Source organism: Petaurus breviceps, unplaced genomic scaffold, assembly GCF_028583685.1.
Source record: "Petaurus breviceps papuanus isolate PSGF00001 unplaced genomic scaffold, PetGlider_PUasm1.0 91133, whole genome shotgun sequence".
Lineage (NCBI taxonomy): Eukaryota > Metazoa > Chordata > Mammalia > Diprotodontia > Petauridae > Petaurus > Petaurus breviceps.
Window position 1 is genome coordinate 7,746,821 of NW_027187419.1, and position 17,641 is coordinate 7,764,461.

General features: G+C 41.4%; 3 protein-coding genes across 8 annotated transcripts; 2 read left to right on the forward strand and 1 right to left on the reverse strand.

The window, feature by feature from the left end:
• The first annotated feature begins 6 nt into the window (after positions 1–6).
• Positions 7–1,795, forward strand: TIMM8B (translocase of inner mitochondrial membrane 8 homolog B). The gene is made up of 2 exons (XM_069080415.1): positions 7–174; positions 1,372–1,795. The coding sequence occupies exons 1-2, from the start codon at positions 22–24 to the stop codon at positions 1,537–1,539; spliced, it is 321 nt and encodes a 106-aa protein (XP_068936516.1). The 5' UTR covers positions 7–21; the 3' UTR covers positions 1,540–1,795.
• Positions 1,712–11,672, reverse strand: NKAPD1 (NKAP domain containing 1). Of its 4 annotated transcripts, XM_069080388.1 has the most exons (7): positions 11,542–11,601; positions 10,207–10,283; positions 9,563–9,665; positions 7,536–7,636; positions 5,981–6,130; positions 5,168–5,221; positions 1,712–4,671 (listed from the first exon to the last, which is right to left on the reverse strand). In XM_069080388.1, the coding sequence occupies exons 4-7, from the start codon at positions 7,616–7,618 to the stop codon at positions 4,164–4,166; spliced, it is 795 nt and encodes a 264-aa protein (XP_068936489.1). In that variant the 5' UTR covers positions 7,619–7,636; positions 9,563–9,665; positions 10,207–10,283; positions 11,542–11,601; the 3' UTR covers positions 1,712–4,163. The 4 variants fall into 4 exon arrangements, with proteins under 4 accessions (XP_068936489.1, XP_068936486.1, XP_068936488.1 ...); XM_069080385.1 differs by lacking the exon at positions 9,563–9,665 and having other exon boundaries at positions 11,542–11,672; XM_069080387.1 differs by lacking the exons at positions 9,563–9,665; positions 11,542–11,601 and adding an exon at positions 11,040–11,506 and having other exon boundaries at positions 10,207–10,282.
• Positions 11,673–11,784: 112 nt separating this feature from the next.
• On the forward strand, positions 11,785–17,641 carry PIH1D2 (PIH1 domain containing 2). Of its 3 annotated transcripts, XR_011166789.1 has the most exons (7): positions 11,830–12,015; positions 12,720–12,923; positions 14,140–14,263; positions 14,628–14,873; positions 15,218–15,483; positions 15,580–15,794; positions 15,895–17,641. XR_011166789.1 is itself a non-coding variant. In XM_069080384.1 (6 exons), the coding sequence occupies exons 2-6, from the start codon at positions 12,747–12,749 to the stop codon at positions 15,715–15,717; spliced, it is 951 nt and encodes a 316-aa protein (XP_068936485.1). In that variant the 5' UTR covers positions 11,785–11,921; positions 12,720–12,746; the 3' UTR covers positions 15,718–17,640. The 3 variants fall into 3 exon arrangements, 2 of the variants coding, with proteins under 2 accessions (XP_068936485.1, XP_068936484.1); XM_069080384.1 differs by having other exon boundaries at positions 11,785–11,921; positions 15,580–17,640; XM_069080383.1 differs by having other exon boundaries at positions 15,580–17,640.

Genomic DNA, 17,641 nt, shown 5'->3' on the forward strand with positions numbered 1-17,641 from the left:
GAGTCGGGTAGGAGACCCCGGATGAGCCGGAAGCCGTTGTCGGCGTATCCGGGTCGGGAAGGAAGTAGGACTCCCAGAGGAGTGGCAGACATGGCAGAATTGGCCGAGGCCGATGAGGCTGAACTGCAGCGTCTGGTGGCGGCAGAGCAGCAAAAGGCGCAGTTCACTGCACAGGTGCCGAGATTTAGGACTAGGGGACAAAGGAGGGCTCCGGCGTGGGGGTGGAGGTGAAAATGCCACAGAGTTCGGGCTAGCAGCGGAGAGGCGGCCGAGTCCGAGCCGGGTCCTCCGGGATTGGACGTGTCGGGCTGAGGCCGGCGTCCAAAGGCGCAGAGAAGGGGGCCCTCCGGAATGTGGGAGGGGGAAATCGTAGCTCGGGGGTGTACATTAGAGGTGATGTAATCCAGTCCGGCTCCAGCCCGCTCCCGTGAGGCCTGAATGAGGAAATGCCTTGCCCAAGGTCACACAGGTAATAAGTAGTAAAAATGTAATTTTCAGATCTGGAGTCTAAAAGTATGTCTTTCACAACCCCATGGAGGTCAGATATTTTAAAAGAGAGTTCTCTTTTTTTGAGAATCAGGGAAGAGCTCCCGCAGCAGCCACCACAGTGTGATGGAAACCGCGCTGTGTGGTCTGTGATGCAGATAGCCCTTCAGTTACTGTAGCTAAGAAAGCTTTCACGAGGCTGACATTTAAATTGAGCCTCGAATGATTTGGATAAGGGGGCAGAAACAGTGAAAATTGTTACAAGGACAGTGTAGGTGTAGGTATATGGGGCATATATGCATAGCACCTGCCATTTAATGAGTGTTGGAAATAGTGAGCATGGGCTGGATAGGTAGAGTAGAGCCAGGGAATTAGGATTTCGGTTCACGCATTTAGAACTAGAAATGACCAGCTCCCTCATTTATGGACCAAAACTAAGGCCCACAGAAGTTGTGACTGCCCGAGGTCAAAGGTGGCAAAGCTTGAATTCAAAACCAAGGTCCCCAGATGCTATATCTATATCATGCTTTCAGTGGGTAATTGCCCTTAGAGATACTTGAACAAAGAGGTGACCAAGACTTTAGACAATAATCTAGATGCGGCAGTGTAAAAAATATATCGGGGGTAGGGACACAGAAACTTTTATGGGTAATTTAAGCTTGAAGTGACAAGGTTCTAGACAAGAAAAGTGACTGTAAATGCAGGTGAGTCCGAGAGACATTTTGAAGGACTAACAGGAAATACAGAAGGCAAAGGAAGTGTCAAAGAAGACTTAAGTTCAATCTGGTAGATGGGGGCAAACAACAGGAAAAGGGAAAACCAGAGAGGGAAGATAAGTACTACCTGGCCCTCTACACCTCTCTATAATGACTATCTTCTTCTCAGGTACACCACTTCATGGATTTGTGCTGGGATAAATGTGTTGAAAAACCAGGAAGTCGTCTAGATTCTCGAACTGAAAATTGCCTTGCCAGTTGTGTGGACCGATTCATTGATACCACTCTCACCATCACCAGCCGATTTGCTCAGATTGTACAGAAAGGGAACCAGTAAGCTAAGCCTCATCTCTACCCTAAGTGAGGGAAATGAATGGAAGAAAAAAAAAGATCTGTAACGGGAGATTTTATATACCATGGCAGAATTCTTTGTGAAAAGGTGAAGAAACTGACAAAATCAACTTTGGGCTGTGGCCAAACCATGTAGTATTTAAAAAATAACAAAGATGTTCAAAAAGTGAAATTTCTTTATTTGGAATTTTGGAATTCCAGATTGTATTACATCATTTATTTGATAAATATGACTCCCCCAACCCTGGTCTTAATTATTTTATTAAAAAAAAAAACCTACCTCAACGTTTAAGAGATCCCTGACTAGTTGAAAATCCTAAAACACTTACCAAAGAAAAAATGGGTTCCAATGCTGGTAGTGCAAATGGGAGACACTGGATTTAAAAGCTACCCTGAGCCTTTCACTCGGGGACTGTAAGTACTTTAGAAGCCAAGTAAGGCTAGAAAAGGAAAGTTTGGAGTTTAGAAGGTAGTAGAGAGCAAAGACAGCCCTTTTGCTCCCATATACCTACATACAAGTAATTAGAGTAAACATGACCAAAAATAAAAACCTGGCTGCAGCGAAGACACATTGACTAGAAAAGGAGGTGGAGCTGCTAGTATGAGAAAAGGCTCTTGGCTCATGTGACAGTACAAACTTCTACAGACTCCCCTAACCTGTCAAGTGCTTAGAATAAACTTGGTGCAAAAAACAATGTTGAAAAAAAGGCATGAAAAACAATACTAGTTAGGATCCTATTTCCTAGAGGACCACAGAAAATACTGTTTGCTTTAAGTTAAGAGATTGTCATTTTAGAATCTCCTACAGCTAAAATCTCTACCAAGTAATAGGCCTTCGCTTCAAAAAATTCCTGATAAAAACTGGCATTTAGTGGTAGTTGGCTAAGAGTACATAAACTGGAGCCAGAAGAGTTAGTAAGTCATATAGACGTCCAAAAAAGGTAGCACCTATTGGCTAACCAGTGGATGGAGGGCTTTTGCCCAAAGATGTATTTGAAGGTTAATTCTGTAGACGGTAGAATCCTATTTTGTACAGAGGCTTTTAGAAGTAATTCATAACTACAGAATCTTAGGTATTATGTGGAAACTTAATTATATTCTATCATTGTACGGTATCTCCCGTTACTTTGCCCTTTGTTTTGTCTATAATACTCCCAATGAGGTCAGTATTATTCCCATTTTAGGCACAAGAGGTTAAATGACTTGTTTCAGACCTCACAAATATAGTTGATAATGGCAGAACCAGGATTAGGCTTACTTTTTAAGTAACAGCTATATAACACCTTCAGTCAGAAGTATTTCTTCTCTTTTAATTGGGGCAAAGTTTAGCTATATCCATTAAATCACAGAATTTTGGGGGTGAAAAGTATATTCCACATTACCCCTGCTCCTAACCATACCCCCAAAGGAAACTTGGGGCCTTATTTTAAACACCAGTAGGTCCCAATTGAACAAAATTAAATAGGCCAACTTTCTCTGCTGGGTTGGGGGTTATTTTGAGTCCCATGAAGGCTGGGAAGAGGCAAATATGTCCCTGAGAGACCTACATTATTTTGGAGCTGACCTGACTTTCTAGTTAGAGGTGAAATCTGGAATTCATTTACAGACTTGGAGACAAAAACAAGGAAAGACAAGACTATTTAAATGATACCTGTAATCAGTGTCCTGAATCCAGTTCAGGGCACACAACTGGACAGCATGGTCAGATCCTAATCTGAACTAGTTTGAACATTCAAACTAAGACCATCTTAAATAGCCAAAAGAAATAACTTCACATACAATTAAATTCAGGCAAAATTTATAAGTATGCTGGGAGACTTTTACTGCCTGATTCAGACTTAGGCTCACGGGCTATAAAGAACGTAGGTTTATGGACCCTACCCCCAGTGGGGAAAATGTACCAAGAGAGCCCCACTCCCTTCTGGTGACAGCTGCCTGTAGTTTTTATTGCAAGGGGAAAAAGGCTCATTCCTGTGCCCATTTCCTCAAGAACACTGGGCCAGCCAGAATAGAACTGAACGTTCAATATTAAAATCAAACTGGGGTCTAGATATACATATCTAAGGTTCAAAGGCACCAAGGCTGAGAATGAAGAGCCAGGTATGACACCTGCTGTAAAGAAGGTCAGAGGAAGATGATCTGGAGTGATTAAACAATAAGGCCCCACAACGATTTCCTTGTTGAGTTCTTTGGGGTCATACCACCTGCACATGGGGCTAGTCAACAAAGGAAAGTCATCTCTCCACACTGTCCTCTTGGGCCTAAACACTTGCTTTCCCCAAACTGAGCACTTTAGTGGGAGTTCCCAGATTACTGGCTTCTGTTTCCTCTGATTTGGGGAATAGTGTGCATGAGACTGAGTGTGGCTAATTACAAAAAGTAATCTCTTCAAGAAACCTTCATTACAAAAACTAACAACAGCTTCCCCATTACCAATAAAAGGGGATCAAGTTTAACAGGCTCAAATAGGAGAAAAATCCATCAGGATTCAGATGGCACAAGGTAGCTCTCACCACTTGGGCCACTTGTTCTAACAAGAGAGGGCCCCTGCCACACCCATCAAGTCTAAGGGGTCACCTGGGAAACCTGGAGGGCGAAGCCTCCCTCCATTTAATCCTCCTCAGAGCTCTCATCCGTCTTTTCATCTGTGGCCACCTTCCAGTTCTTCCGCTTGCTGGTTCTCTCTTGTACCTCACTCTTCCTCTTTGTTGGGGTGATGTGACCTTTCTGATCCTTTTTCCTTTTGGTTTTCTTGGCATCTTTTTCCTCACTTTCCTCAGAACTACTGGATGCTGAATCATCTGGGTGAGAAGAATCACTTTCTGACTCTGAGAAAGAAACAGGTTTCTTCAGAGCCTTTTTCCTTGATTTTTTCTTCCGTTTATGTGATTGTTTCCCTTTCCTAGCACTGGAAACCTGAGTTTCTCCTGAGCATTCGCTTGAGGAATCTGCAGCTCTATCTGTGACTTCCTTTTTGCTTTTCTTTTGTTTTTTGTGTGACCGTTTTTTTTGCTTTTTTTTGTGGGATTTCTTTGACCTCTTACGTTTATGGGATTCATGAGTAGATGACTTTTCCTGGGGAGGTGTGTTTCTTCCATTAATAGCATCTTGCTGATCACTATGAATAGAGCAAAAAAAGATAAATGTCATAGGAGCAGAATTTTATTTATGCATTAATGTCGTACATATAAACTTGAGAAACAGCACTGGTTAATAGCCTAAGTGAGGAGTTAAGCCTAAGGCTTAGGTTTCAATTCCAACTTGCCAAAGGGTTGCTAAGTGACAGAGTGATTTACTTTCCCTTTGAGTCTTAGTTTTCTCACCTATAAAGTAAGGGTAATAATAACTACCCTATTTCACTGGAGTATTACAAGGAATAAGTCACAATAATTGCAGAGCCATTTGGAAATACCAAAAAGCAGTAGCCAATAAAACACACTGCCTTCTTCCTACTGAAGTAGTCACCAGTGTCTCTGGTCATGTGGACAGAGGCAAATGATTTCAAATGTCCTTTATTCAAAAAAGCAAAAAAATACATAATGGCAACACAATTTATAAATTAAAACAGGCTGATTTGCTTTTCTTTTTTTCCTTAGTAAACCTACAGACCTTACCTGTCTGTGTCAAATTCCTCAGGATATAGTTCTTTATATCCACTGTGACCCCACCTATAAAATGATAGAGTGGAGTCTGTTAAGAGAAATGCACTAGATGTTCAGAAATTAAATATCAAAAGGACATTGGGATTAAACGAAAAAAATGTGACAGTGCCGCTTCATGGAATTGCAGACTACAGAGGGGGAGAAATTTAAGAAATATAGTCCAACACCTTCATTTCACAAATAAAGATGTAAGAAGACCACATTTGGGGAAGGACTTACTCCAAGTCTTATAGCAAATTAGTGGTAAAGTTGGGACTTAAATTTAGGTCTCTTAATTCACAATCTAGTGAATTTTCCACTCTATCATGCCATGCTTATTAGTAAATTAGCTGCATTTTTTTGAAGCACAAGGAGAAAACATTTACAGATGATGGGCTCTTTTGTTCCTCTGTTCATATAATAATGTGCTAGTCCTCAAACCATAAGGAACATTAAATGATTCTTTGATAGCACCAACTCAGAGACAGAACCCTGGAGTAATTCAGTAAGTTCATAAGACATAAAGGATGTTTTCAAAAATGGAACTCTCTATGATGAAGTAAAAGTAACATTAGATTAGAAATCAAAAGACCTGAATTTGGGCCCTACCTCTTGCACTTCATGGCTATGTGACCTGACAACTCACATCATCTCTATGAGCTGAAATTTCCTCATCTCTGAAATGAAAGGGGTGACCCAGATGACTACCTATGGATCTATGACACCTACACTGGCACAATGGAATTTAAAAAGCAAAATCATTGAGGAAGTATTTTGGTCACAAACCTGTCTGGCATGTTGGCCTCATAATTATATAGCTTTCTGTTCCAGGATCGAGTCCTAATCAAATCATCTTCAAACGTCCCAGGAATTTCTTGCTTTGTCCTCCAGTAGACTCGATGGCTTTCTTCATCAAAACCATCACTTCGCATTCGGCTAGGGTAGAAAGGCCTACATTTAGATTTAGAAGTAATGTGTACAGCTCTTTTAGGGGACATGATATAGGGTTTACAGAACAAGCAGAGAGAAGCCCTCTCTGACCTAGTGCTTGTTGAGAATCATCTCTGTGAAAGACATCATCTGTTTTATCTCTCTGGGTTATTCTACCACTTCGTATCGTGGAAATAATATATTATTTGTTCTACTCTATTCCAGTGCATAGTAGAGCCCAGGAACAAGCAATTAGGTCACTTCTGGACTACTGCCAGTTTCACCTAACCTTCACTAACAACCAATCAGAACACAAACCTCTTTTCATTACTGATCCATATCAATATACAGAGCATCCACATTTAAAAGAGGCATAGTATATTATAATGTTACTAGAAATGCCATTTTGAATTGAACAATTAAAGAAAAAAAAGAAAAAAGGGCAGTACTACTAAATGCGTAACTAGTAGACTGCCAAATTAAAATAGAATCTCTTTTAATGCATAAACCAAAGAAATTTTTTTAATATTTATTAAAGCCTGCTTCTAATGAGGACTCCCTGTACATAATTTTAATAAGTGGATAACTGATATCTGTGGGATCAATCTCCATTCCCACATAGCCAAACACTTAAGGATCAGTGGACCCCTGTACTCACACAACTCTACACAATCATACTCAAATAGGTGAATAAGGCTGAGATATTGTATGACTTAATGATTCAAGAATAGATGAAAGAAGGGTGGCCAGGTAGCACAGCGAGTAAGAGCACTGGCTCCAGTGTTGGGATGACCTGGGGATGGAATCCCGGGCTCAGACACTTAACACCCACCCAGAAATACCTGGCCATGTAACCTTGAGCAAGTTACTTAACCCCAATTGCTTAGGGACGGCCAGGTGGCTCATCGAGTAAGAGCACGGGCTCCAGTGTCGGGATGACCTGGGGATCAAATCTGGGCTTAGATACTCAGCACCACACCCAGAAATAACTGGCCATGTAACCTTGAGCAAGTTACTTAACCCCAATTGCTTTTAAAAAAAAAATAGATAAAAGATAGGGCCCATAAGAGGCAATTACAAGCTGTTAGTGAAGAGCCAACTAAAAATACAAAGGTAAAGATGAAGACTGCAGAACCATAACACTCTTGTCTATGTTTATGGAGAAATTCTCAACTTTTCCAACATATATGGATGCAAAAGATTCTGCAGGTAAATGAAGTCATAGCTACAAGTCACTAAATCTATGCTTGTGTCTGGATTCACAATATACAGAATGTTCAGTGACTAAAAAGAACTGACTATGGAATTCTGCCTGCTGGCCTGAGGAAACTAAGATGTTTTTTAAACACAAGGGGTGTGATTTTCAAAACCTTCTTGAGTATTATTTTAGTTCTTGAAGCTGTAAATCCACCTCGAGCTCCTGGGTAATATTCTCCTTTCTGTCCCCCGATAAGCATCTTCCATCTGTTTCTCCAGTTCTCTTATCTTCCACATATCTGTCTCTTCCTGAATCTGAAAATGAACCAGAAAAGCAACAAATAAAAATGTTACGGACAGAAATGACACTATAACACAATGTTATAATAAGGGAATAGATACACCATAAGAGAAGATCTGTTATCTTCTCTCATGAAGATAAATGATAGTGAAAAACACCATAATTATAGTGTATTACACTATAATGTAATGACTTACTTCCAGGTCAGCTGGTCAACTACAGACAGAGAAAGACCAAAGTCTTAGTGAGACCCTTCAATAGAATGTATTGCCTGAGGCACAGAGATGAGGTGACTTGTCAGGATCACACAGCTAACAAAGCTTCAGAGCTGGTGTCAGAGATAGGATTTGAACACAGGAAATTGTGGTTTTAAGTCCTGCACTTGATCTCTATGCTATGCTCCTTCTAGAAAATAAAAATGGCTGCCAGAGGCAGCCTCCCCCAAAAAACTGCATAGAGAGAGAATGACTGAAGGGGCAAGTTCACAAAGAGAGGGGGGAGTTTTGAGATGTGGAAAAGACAAAAGGTAATTCACAATGGATGGCTTGAATTTTCTCAGTTAAGGAGGAGCTAAGGTCCTCTCTCTGTAGACAAAGGAAGGCAGGGGTGATGTAGGAAGCTTCTAAAACACACAAGAGATAGAGTTAATCAGGGAAGAATGATCTTGCCTAAGGATTAAGAGCCTTGAAGAAATGATCAAATTTACATTTGTGTGACTTTCCCCAGCAGTGTTCAGCAGAAGATTAGAAAAAGCAAAGGCAGAAGATGGAGATAACCCAGGCATAGGGCCTGGCAAAAGGGGAGCAGCAAACAGACAAAAAGGCAAAAGATGCAAGGGGAGGGGATAGTGTATGGTGAACTACAGGTCTAGACTATGACAGAAGCATAATGGACTGGGACCATGGAGGAATGAAAGGACCAGAGGTCATGGTGGTGTCTTACAATAGATTTAGGAGAAATGAAGCAGAGGAAGAAATGACAGAACAGGTTGTTAGACTGGGTGGAATTTGAGAGTTCAGGATCGTGAATATGGTATATTTATGGATGATGATGAGAGATGAGGTAAAGTAAATTCTGAGGTAAAGTAAAAATACAGGTCCATAGGAACTGAAGAGGCATCAATGCATACATAAATATTTTGAAGTCCCTGAGTATGGTACGGGTTGAAGTAGAGAACTAGACTTTGAGTCAAATAATGAACTTATACTGAATGTAATATGTGATAATAGTAATGAATGATGATAGATTTAGAGCTGGAAAGGACCTTAAAGGCCACTGAATCTAATTCCCTCACTTTACAGATGAGTAAACCATGGCCCAGAGGTAAAGTGACTTATTCAGGGTTACACAGCTAGACAGGTCTTCCTTCCATTGTACTATGCTGCCTCACATTGTCCTGTGTGTTGTAACTAGACGGTCTGACAATTTTAAAAATGGGAAAGAATAACTGGAGACCAGCAGATAATTGCATCAAAGATCTGAAACAGATATTTAGAAGTCAGAATCAAGCTTTAAAGTTGGAGGGGCACAGGAGGAAGAGCATCAGGCCTGGAGGTTACCAGGGATGTAGTGTCTTACAGAAGAAGCCCAGTTTCTCTGAGTGCAAGCAGATGGGAAGGGAGTGAAATGAGAAGTCCCGGATGAAGGAAAGTTGGTTAATAATTGTATGGAGAGAAAGGCAGAGAAGGATAGGAATTGGGGAAGAGCCAGGCTGAATAGAATAGTGATAAGAGTGAAATAAGTGGTAGAAGACAAAGAGCCTTTCAACTTGACAGAAATTCCAGCTATTAGTTTTGCTAGCCATACATTGGGGGAACACAAATGGCTAAGGTTCCCTTCCACTATGGTCCTTTGATCATGGAAGACAACTCCAGACTTTATTCTCTCAAAAATCACAGAAGAAAAGGCTAAGCAAGTAAGGAGACTGGGTAGACAAATACCTGGAGATGAGTTTTGAAGGGGTCTGACTGTAATCCCAATCAGCACCAGTTTCTTTGCCTCATCCCCAATGTGTCACGCAATGATGCACACCCACAAGATACCCTGCATATAGAGCATGCACATGACTCCTGGTCAGGCCTGGTGTCTAAGGTTCTGGTTCTGGATATTATCATAATAGTAGAGACCTAGAGTTCAGGCACTTGTTATAGAGGGCTGAGGAGATGGTGCTCTCCACATCTGGTGGTGAAGAACGGAATAGTAAGTCCTGGAGAAAGAGAGAGCCCTGGTGTCAGAAGCAGCCTGCTTCTACCCTCACCAATGGTGGGCTCATGATAATGAAAGCTTCAGTGATGGAAAAGGGAGGGGGAGCTGAAATAAATGCCTGAGTGTCATTGTTAAAGCAGTTTCTTTGGAGAGGAAGGCTCCAAATTCAGCCCCAAAAGGATCAGGGCTGGAATGATGCCAGATTTACTCCTACTCTTAGGCTAGTCACACAGTCATATTCCCCTGCTGTTGCTTATATTCCTCTTTTAACAGCCTTCTACATTATAAAACTGCATATCATGAATCTAAGTCCTACACTAAATCAAAACACAGAGACCTAAAGGAAGCCCTGCCAGGGACTGCAACACTATCCTCCTACCTTATTGTGGGCATCTGTGTGCCGAATAACATTTCTCAGAAGGACTTTCCCCAGAGGGATCCGGGACATTCTTTAACCTGAAATGTGTAGAAACACCATCATTAAGAATAATATCTCCTACATTACACTTGTATGTTTTTCAAATATATCCTTTTCACCTGAGTCACAATTTTTTGTGAGTCTCATTCTTTTCACCTGAGTCTCACAATTCTTTGAGGTGGGCAAGTAACTTCCCCTTTCTGGGTCTCTGTTTCCTCATCTGCAAGATGAGTGAGCTGGATCAGATTCAAGTTAACGTCACAGGATTTAGAATTGAAAGGAAACATATTATCTAATCCAACCTCCTCATTTTACAGATGAAGAAACTGACAACCTTCAAAAGCGTTTTTTGGCTATGACAAACTGAAAGTCCATGAAATAAGAACAGATATTCTTAACCCTATTTGACAATTCAAGAATCTGGATTCCATAGAGTTTTAATTATTTGACCAAGGTAAATAAATCGGTGTCAAAGCCAAAACCACAGCCCACCCCTCATTCTTTACCGTATGGTCTTAATGGGCATCAAACAGTCTGATCAGCAAGAACGGGGGTAGGTGGTCAATAGCAACTGTAACATCTGACATCCCTTAAGCACATCAACTGCGTCCAGTTTTCCCTTCGGGAAAATTTTCATGGCCTATTGTGTACACAGACCGCAAGATTCTAAAGGACAAGTTCAAAGTTTGCAAGGGGAGTAGGGACTTGAAGCCACGATTCCACAACCACATACCGCCCTCCCCCCCCCCCAGCCGCCCACCCCCAGCCAACCCCCGAAGACATGTATAAACTTTCCTAAAAACACGTGAAAGAAGGTGCCCCAGGTCAGACGCGGCAACAAGGCGAGCTCTGCCACAAGAATCCGGGGCCTGGTTCGAATCCCGACCCTGCCACTCACGACCCCACTCCACCTAGACTTAGGACCTCAACGACTTCCCTCCTCTGGACCTCAGTTTGTTCGTCTGCACAATGGGGTCGGGGCCAGTGGGCCCCGGAGACGCCCAGGGGTCGGTTTTCCACCCCAGCCGCCCGGATCCTGGGCCCGACTCTCCTGACGTGACTGGGGGCCCTAGGACTCCTCGTCCTTTCCTCCGCGGCCTTGGAGGCGGGGGGAGAGGGTGGCCGCCCACCCATGGGGTCCCTCCCCCACAGGAGCTCCGACCCTTTCCTTTCCCCCCAAACTCCGCCGAGGTCGTAGGATGCTTTAAGTCTCTTCGTCGAAAAGCGGCTGGGACACCGCGGCTCAGTGGCTGGGATCCAAGTCAAGCAACCCCGCGCCCAAACCCGCCCCCATACCGTGAGCTCCGGCGTCCCGGGGCAGACCGGGGAGGGAAGAGCCTTTTGGGCCACCTTCCAGTCTTGGCCGGAAGTAGGAAGTACTTCCCGAGTGTACTAAGAAAGACTTCCCCTTCGGAAGCGCTGTATCCCTCCCCTTAGCCCTTCCCACGAGAGTTCTCTGGACTCTCTCCGGGCCTAAAGCTAGGAAATATCACTCTAGGAAAATCGGTAGACAGCGGCTACCCCGGAAAAGCAAGACCGGGGCTGACCGGAGAAGACCAGAGAAGCCCCCAACCTAGTGTGGGCCGAAGTTGTCCCCGGAACTGGATGTGAGGGGTGCACGGACGCTGGGAGGTCTCCGGTCCCTGTTAGACGTCGCACCGCGACAGGTTGCCCTGGTAACCGCAGCCGCGGGGGCGCTAGCATTCAGACTAGAGAGTCTGTCAGAACAGGCTGGCGGTCTGTTTCCCCGGGAGTTGGCCGAGAAGGCGGGTCAGAAGCTCCAAATCCCCTTCCGTTCCTCCTTGCCAGAAACACTTGAGGAGAAAGGATAGGGAGAAATGAGGGGACGTGGGGGCGGGTGTAGAGAAACTGAGGCAGGAGCTGGAGACAGCTCTGACTCCACTAGGACGGGCATAGAGATGCTGGGGAGAGAGTGTCCCCCCGACCCTGGGCTCGGTGGGTGAGGGACCTCAGGGCGAGGAGACCCCCGCGTAGAGGGGCCCGAAGAAGAGCTTAAAGCAGAGGCGGGGCGGAGCGGAGAAAGGGTCGAGGGCGTTACTGAGAATGCTGGTCTTCCCAAAGGGTCCATCCCTGCCCCACTCCTTCCCCAGATCAAAAGAAGGGCTTGGAATCAAATGATAGTCATAGATGGGACTAGGAATAGGTAACACAGGCGCTGTAGGGAGCAGCGGAGGGGACTGAGAAAGGGGGGATTGCAATGAACACTTTTTAATATTCATTTTTATAAATGCACTTTTTTTTTAAACGCTAAGAAATTTCATGCATCCTTGTATCAGGGAAATAAAATGTTGCAGTTAAAGTCCCACAGCTTGTGGTATAATATAACAAGGGGGGGGGGGGGGGTGCAGTTTTCAAGTGGACAGGGGTACTATTTTAAAACCTTGCCTAGGTCATACAAATGCTTTAGCATCTTCCAAGTAGCCTTTCCTCAGGGAGGATATGTCTTTTCACAGTTTGGTAGACCCACTCGATTCCAGGTCATGGAATCATCACCAAAAGGTGTGCTTACCCAAGTGACTCAACTCTGGAACCTCCTAGATGACCTGGCTGAAAGTGACCCTGAACGTTATGAGAAGTTCATTCAACAGCAGCTGAAGGAAGGGAAGAAACACTGTGCTGCTCCTGAGCCACAGCTCTGTTTGCAGACCAAGATCTTGGTTCGTAGAAAGGGGGCTTGAGGATGGGGAGATTTTTGATGAAATGATTGTTTCACGTCTTTATTTCTACCACAAAGTGGTATTTAAAGATTCCAGAATCAGCAACTGCATGTTGATGCCAAAGATAGTACTGATCAGGAGTTTCCCAGCTAATGGAATGGAAAAAAGCAGGTGCATCCATGGATTTTCTCCACCTTGGTCCTTTTCTAGTCCAAGTCAGACTCCATTAAATATCTGGGAAATGAAATAAGGAGAAGCATAAGTAGGCTTGGTTTCTACATATGGGAAAGAAACCAGATACTTTATTCTCACTTGGAACAAGACATGTGGAACCACAGAATTCCAGAATACTAGACTTGGAAGGGACATTAGAAATCATCTTTTCTAACTCTTACCTGAAGAATATACAAGTACTTATAAAATATCCAGTCTGTTTGAACATCTCCATTGGTCTAAGGCCTAAAAGCTAACCATATCCCTGATATCCCCATTTTACAGATAAGGAAATTGAAGCACAGAGGGGCTAGGTAACTTTCCCAAATACATCTCAGAAAAGTCAGAAGCAAGGTTTGAACCCCATCTTAGTGAATTCAAGTCCAGTCTTCTTTCCACCATGAATTCAAGTACAATCTTCTTTCTACCATATCAACTGGCACTGTGCCTGTTGTGTTGGTGTTATCCACTGAGGTTCTTTCTGTGCTGCTGACTTCTGCTTTACATTGATAACCTTTCTACTGGCTCAGCTCTCCTCTGGCTATTAACTTTTCTTGTCTACACTCTGGAGTTCTTACCTGTTTCTGCTCCCAGATTACAGAAATTCAAAGAAAAAGAAGGATCCTTCTCAAAAAAATTAATACCACTTCTAGAATTTTTTTTCTTACCCAATTTAGGAGAAAAAGTGAAAATATTCTGACTTAGAGATCCTTCACTCCATATTTGTAGTACTTTCAGCCTCAGTAGAAGAGTGAGGTTTCCTTCCTCAATTGATCATACTCAAGTTTTCTAAGGGCTACAAAGCCAACTTAATTTGTTCTCTCTTCATTCTCATGAGTTATAGGGGCACATTATGCAAATAAGCTATACAGAATCAACCCCAGGAACCTTCAAGGCTATATAACGAACTCTTAGGAGTTGCTTGATGAATGCCATTGCCTGGAGCCTCTTCAGTGGTGTACAAAATAATAATAAAAGAGCAAGGAAATGTTTTGTTTCCTAGAAACCTGAAGAAAAAGTATTATTCATCAACTTATGTCAGTGGGCAAGAATCCCAGCACCCCAGTCAAAGGCAGAGCCTGTACCTTTGTGTATTGGCAAGCCAGAAGATGTATCTGAGACATCAGGTATGTAGAATATCAAATCTAGTCTTTTTATTATTTTCTTAGCAAGCAGCTAGCGCCCAATAGATTTTAGCAGCAAAAGTGTATTTAAGGTAAAAAATTTGTATTTCTAATAAACACATGGAGAGTTATCTCCAGTGTTAACTGAATATATGTAAACTGTTAGTTTAATTTTCTTAAATACTCGGGCAGTTACTGTTCTAACAACAAGGAGTTCTAGTGGAAATATTTTTGTGCAGTAGTACTATGATAAAAATTCTACTTTTGGGATGCCTTAGCTTAATTCAGACCATTGGGTTAACATCGTAACCTGACAGTAACATTACATAAATAACTCTGTTAATTCAACACTGTTTGAACTGCCTAGAATCATACACAGTGATTGATGTTGCCTACAACCCTGCTGTTCTCAAGGCAGCAAAAGATAATGAAATGGAAATGGATCAACTTATTCACCTGACAATGAAATGCATTGAGGATCGATATCAATTTACTCTTTCTCATTCCTATCACATTACCAAAACCTGCAAGAAAGGTTTCATCCAAAGGATGAAAAAGAATTTTATGGGAATCCAAACTGATTCAACAGGTTTAAGTGAGAAAATGAAGAAAGGTAAGGAAATTTTTAGTAAAAACTAATGTATATAAACTCACTTGTCAATACAAGTGAAAATTAAACTTAAATCTCCTTTCTAAAACAAGAACAGATGAAAAAGATCAGGTTATTATAACCCAGAAGTGTCTAACTTGAGGCACATAAGCTGCAGGTAGTGCTGCTGAACTCCAGCCCTGCCCCAGCCACATTAAAATGTAATTGGGAAATGTTGAACAAAAGAAATAAAAATACAACATAGATAATGTTGATATGCAGCCTATATGCAGTAGGCTTTTTTTAACAATACTTTATTGCATTTTAATTATTATAATCTGAAACATACCCCTTTTATTTGCATCAAGAACTGACGCTTGAGCAGTTGAGAAACTGTAGTGTGAATAACCAAGATGAAATTCAACAACTTTTATTGTCAAAGGACCATAATCCAAGCAAACAAGGGTGTCTGATTGAGGAAATTTCCAGTAGTGAGCTCCAAGTTGAGCTGAAGACTCCAAATTATAAACTGACAACTGTGAAGGATCAGAATGGGAGATCACTGAGAATTGAGATGAAAGTTGAACTTCCTGGTCTTAGTTCTATCTGTGACTGTGACCTTAGTGTTTCTAAGGTAAGATAAAGAAGAGATAACAATACCAAATCAGGAATAGATTCTATTTCTAGATTGCAAAAACAAATCTATTAAATTTATGTGATTCTCTTTTAGGATGATTTAGTGATTGAGGTCTCTGAGAAGTACCGATTACAGGTAGATCTTCCAGAATTGGTTGATAATGAGTCAACTACAGCACAATTTGTCTCAGGGAAAGCTACATTAACCATCACCATGCCAGTACTGCAGTAAAAGTGCAGCACGAGTATTAGGCTTTTATTGTTCTGCCACTGATCTCCTGTAAAGGCATTAAAGGCTTTGCATCATAGGTAAGAAGGGGGTGGTATTAAATTTCTTAAGTTTTTATAACGTTTGCATCTTTTCGGATTTTGACTTATTTCCTCTACTCTGTTGTCCCTTTCCCCACAGATGGCCTTGCCTTTCTCTTACACAACTGAAACCTTATATGCTATAGTATGTTTCCTTTGATATTAATAGCAATCACAAGTACAAATAATTGTTGGGAAAATAAAATGAATGTTTTCAAGTTGCTTTTTTATTGTCGTAGTAAGAGATTTACTTTATTATCTTAGTGGAAGGTTTACTCTTTTAAGGTATCAGTTAAATTTACTGCATAAAGAAAATAACTAGCTATTATTGTACCCAAAGCTAATTCCGTTATGGGACAGGGAAGGGGAAAGCACAATGGGGCGGATAGTTCAGCCAATGGAGTTGCACTAAGAGAGGGAACAACCTGCCGCCAAGAAATTTTTGCTCTACCCTTTTAGTATGTTCGGGGAGAAGGTGGACCCTGGTCAAGAGGGCTGTGGGTATGCTCACATAATATGGTACAGTTATTTGAGGTAAGCTTCTTGAGACCTAAGACCATGTCTTTGTCTTCCCCTCTATGCCCAACATACTATCTTTTGCACAGTAGCATATTTAATTAATTCAACATTAATTGCTTTTTTATGGGCAGAACACTGTGCCAAGATTAAATATTAAAATAACAGTCCCAACTCTCAGTCTGATAGGGGGGATAGAATATATACAATGATCTTTTCTTTCATTGCTCAGCTCAGGCACCATCTTCTACTTGAAGTTTTCTTGATCCCTCCAGCTAGAGTGCCCTCTCTCCAAAAAGGACTTTGTGTTCATTTTTGTATTTGTTCTCCTGTACTTTTTATATGGTGATGTCATTTCCTCTAACAGAATGTTATCTCCATTAGGGTAGGGATGATTTCATTTTTGCTTCTGTATCTACAGCACCTTGAAAATGACTTAGAACTAGAATATAAAATCACAAAGCTCTACATACATCTCTTATCCTTTGATGTGCAAGTGTCAAAGAAACATCAAGTCAAAGTGTAGAAAAAAAATTCTATGTTTCAGAAAAACTACAATGGAGAGTCTAACTAAAATGAACACTTTTGAATCAAAACTGAGTAGCTAAAAGAAACACATTTACTGAACAGAAACAAGTGCTCAGATAAGATACTTAACACTTAAAACACACCAGCTGGGATAGTAATAGGTCACAGTATTGTTTTTAGTTCTCTTCAGTGATTTCATAAAGTTCTTGTGCAACTAATAATTTAGATTATAGATATGAAAGAAACAATCTGCAAGTGGCATTTAAAGGCAAATCAATATGAACTTCAGTTGTGCTAGCCACATTTTACATTCTCATGGTTTCTCATAGAATTGAAAATAAAAATTCTTTATGGATAAATGTATAGTGAAGTTTTTTCAACTTGAATCAACAAGCTTTTAACTTGACTAAGTTTGCTTTTAAATGTGATTAATAAATACCTACACTCCCACAGTGCCCTATTCCATTCTTTTTCAAATATTGCTCAAAACCCACCTCCTTTCAGAAACTTTTCCTAATTATACACAGATTACATTTTTACTCAGCATTTTCATGGCACTTGTAAACACACTTTCTAACTGGTATATTGCTATGTATATACTGGGTCTTTTGACATAAGTTCATGATGTTTTTCTAAATAAAATACCTTCCATTACTACTCAAATGCATCTGTAATTGATTGCTATGAATGATCCCTCCAGCAATATCTATCCTATGCAACACTTATTTATCAATGTTCCCATTGTGTAAGTTTGCTACATAATAGTTCTTAGCTTTTTTGTAATGGAACCTTTTTGTAGTCCA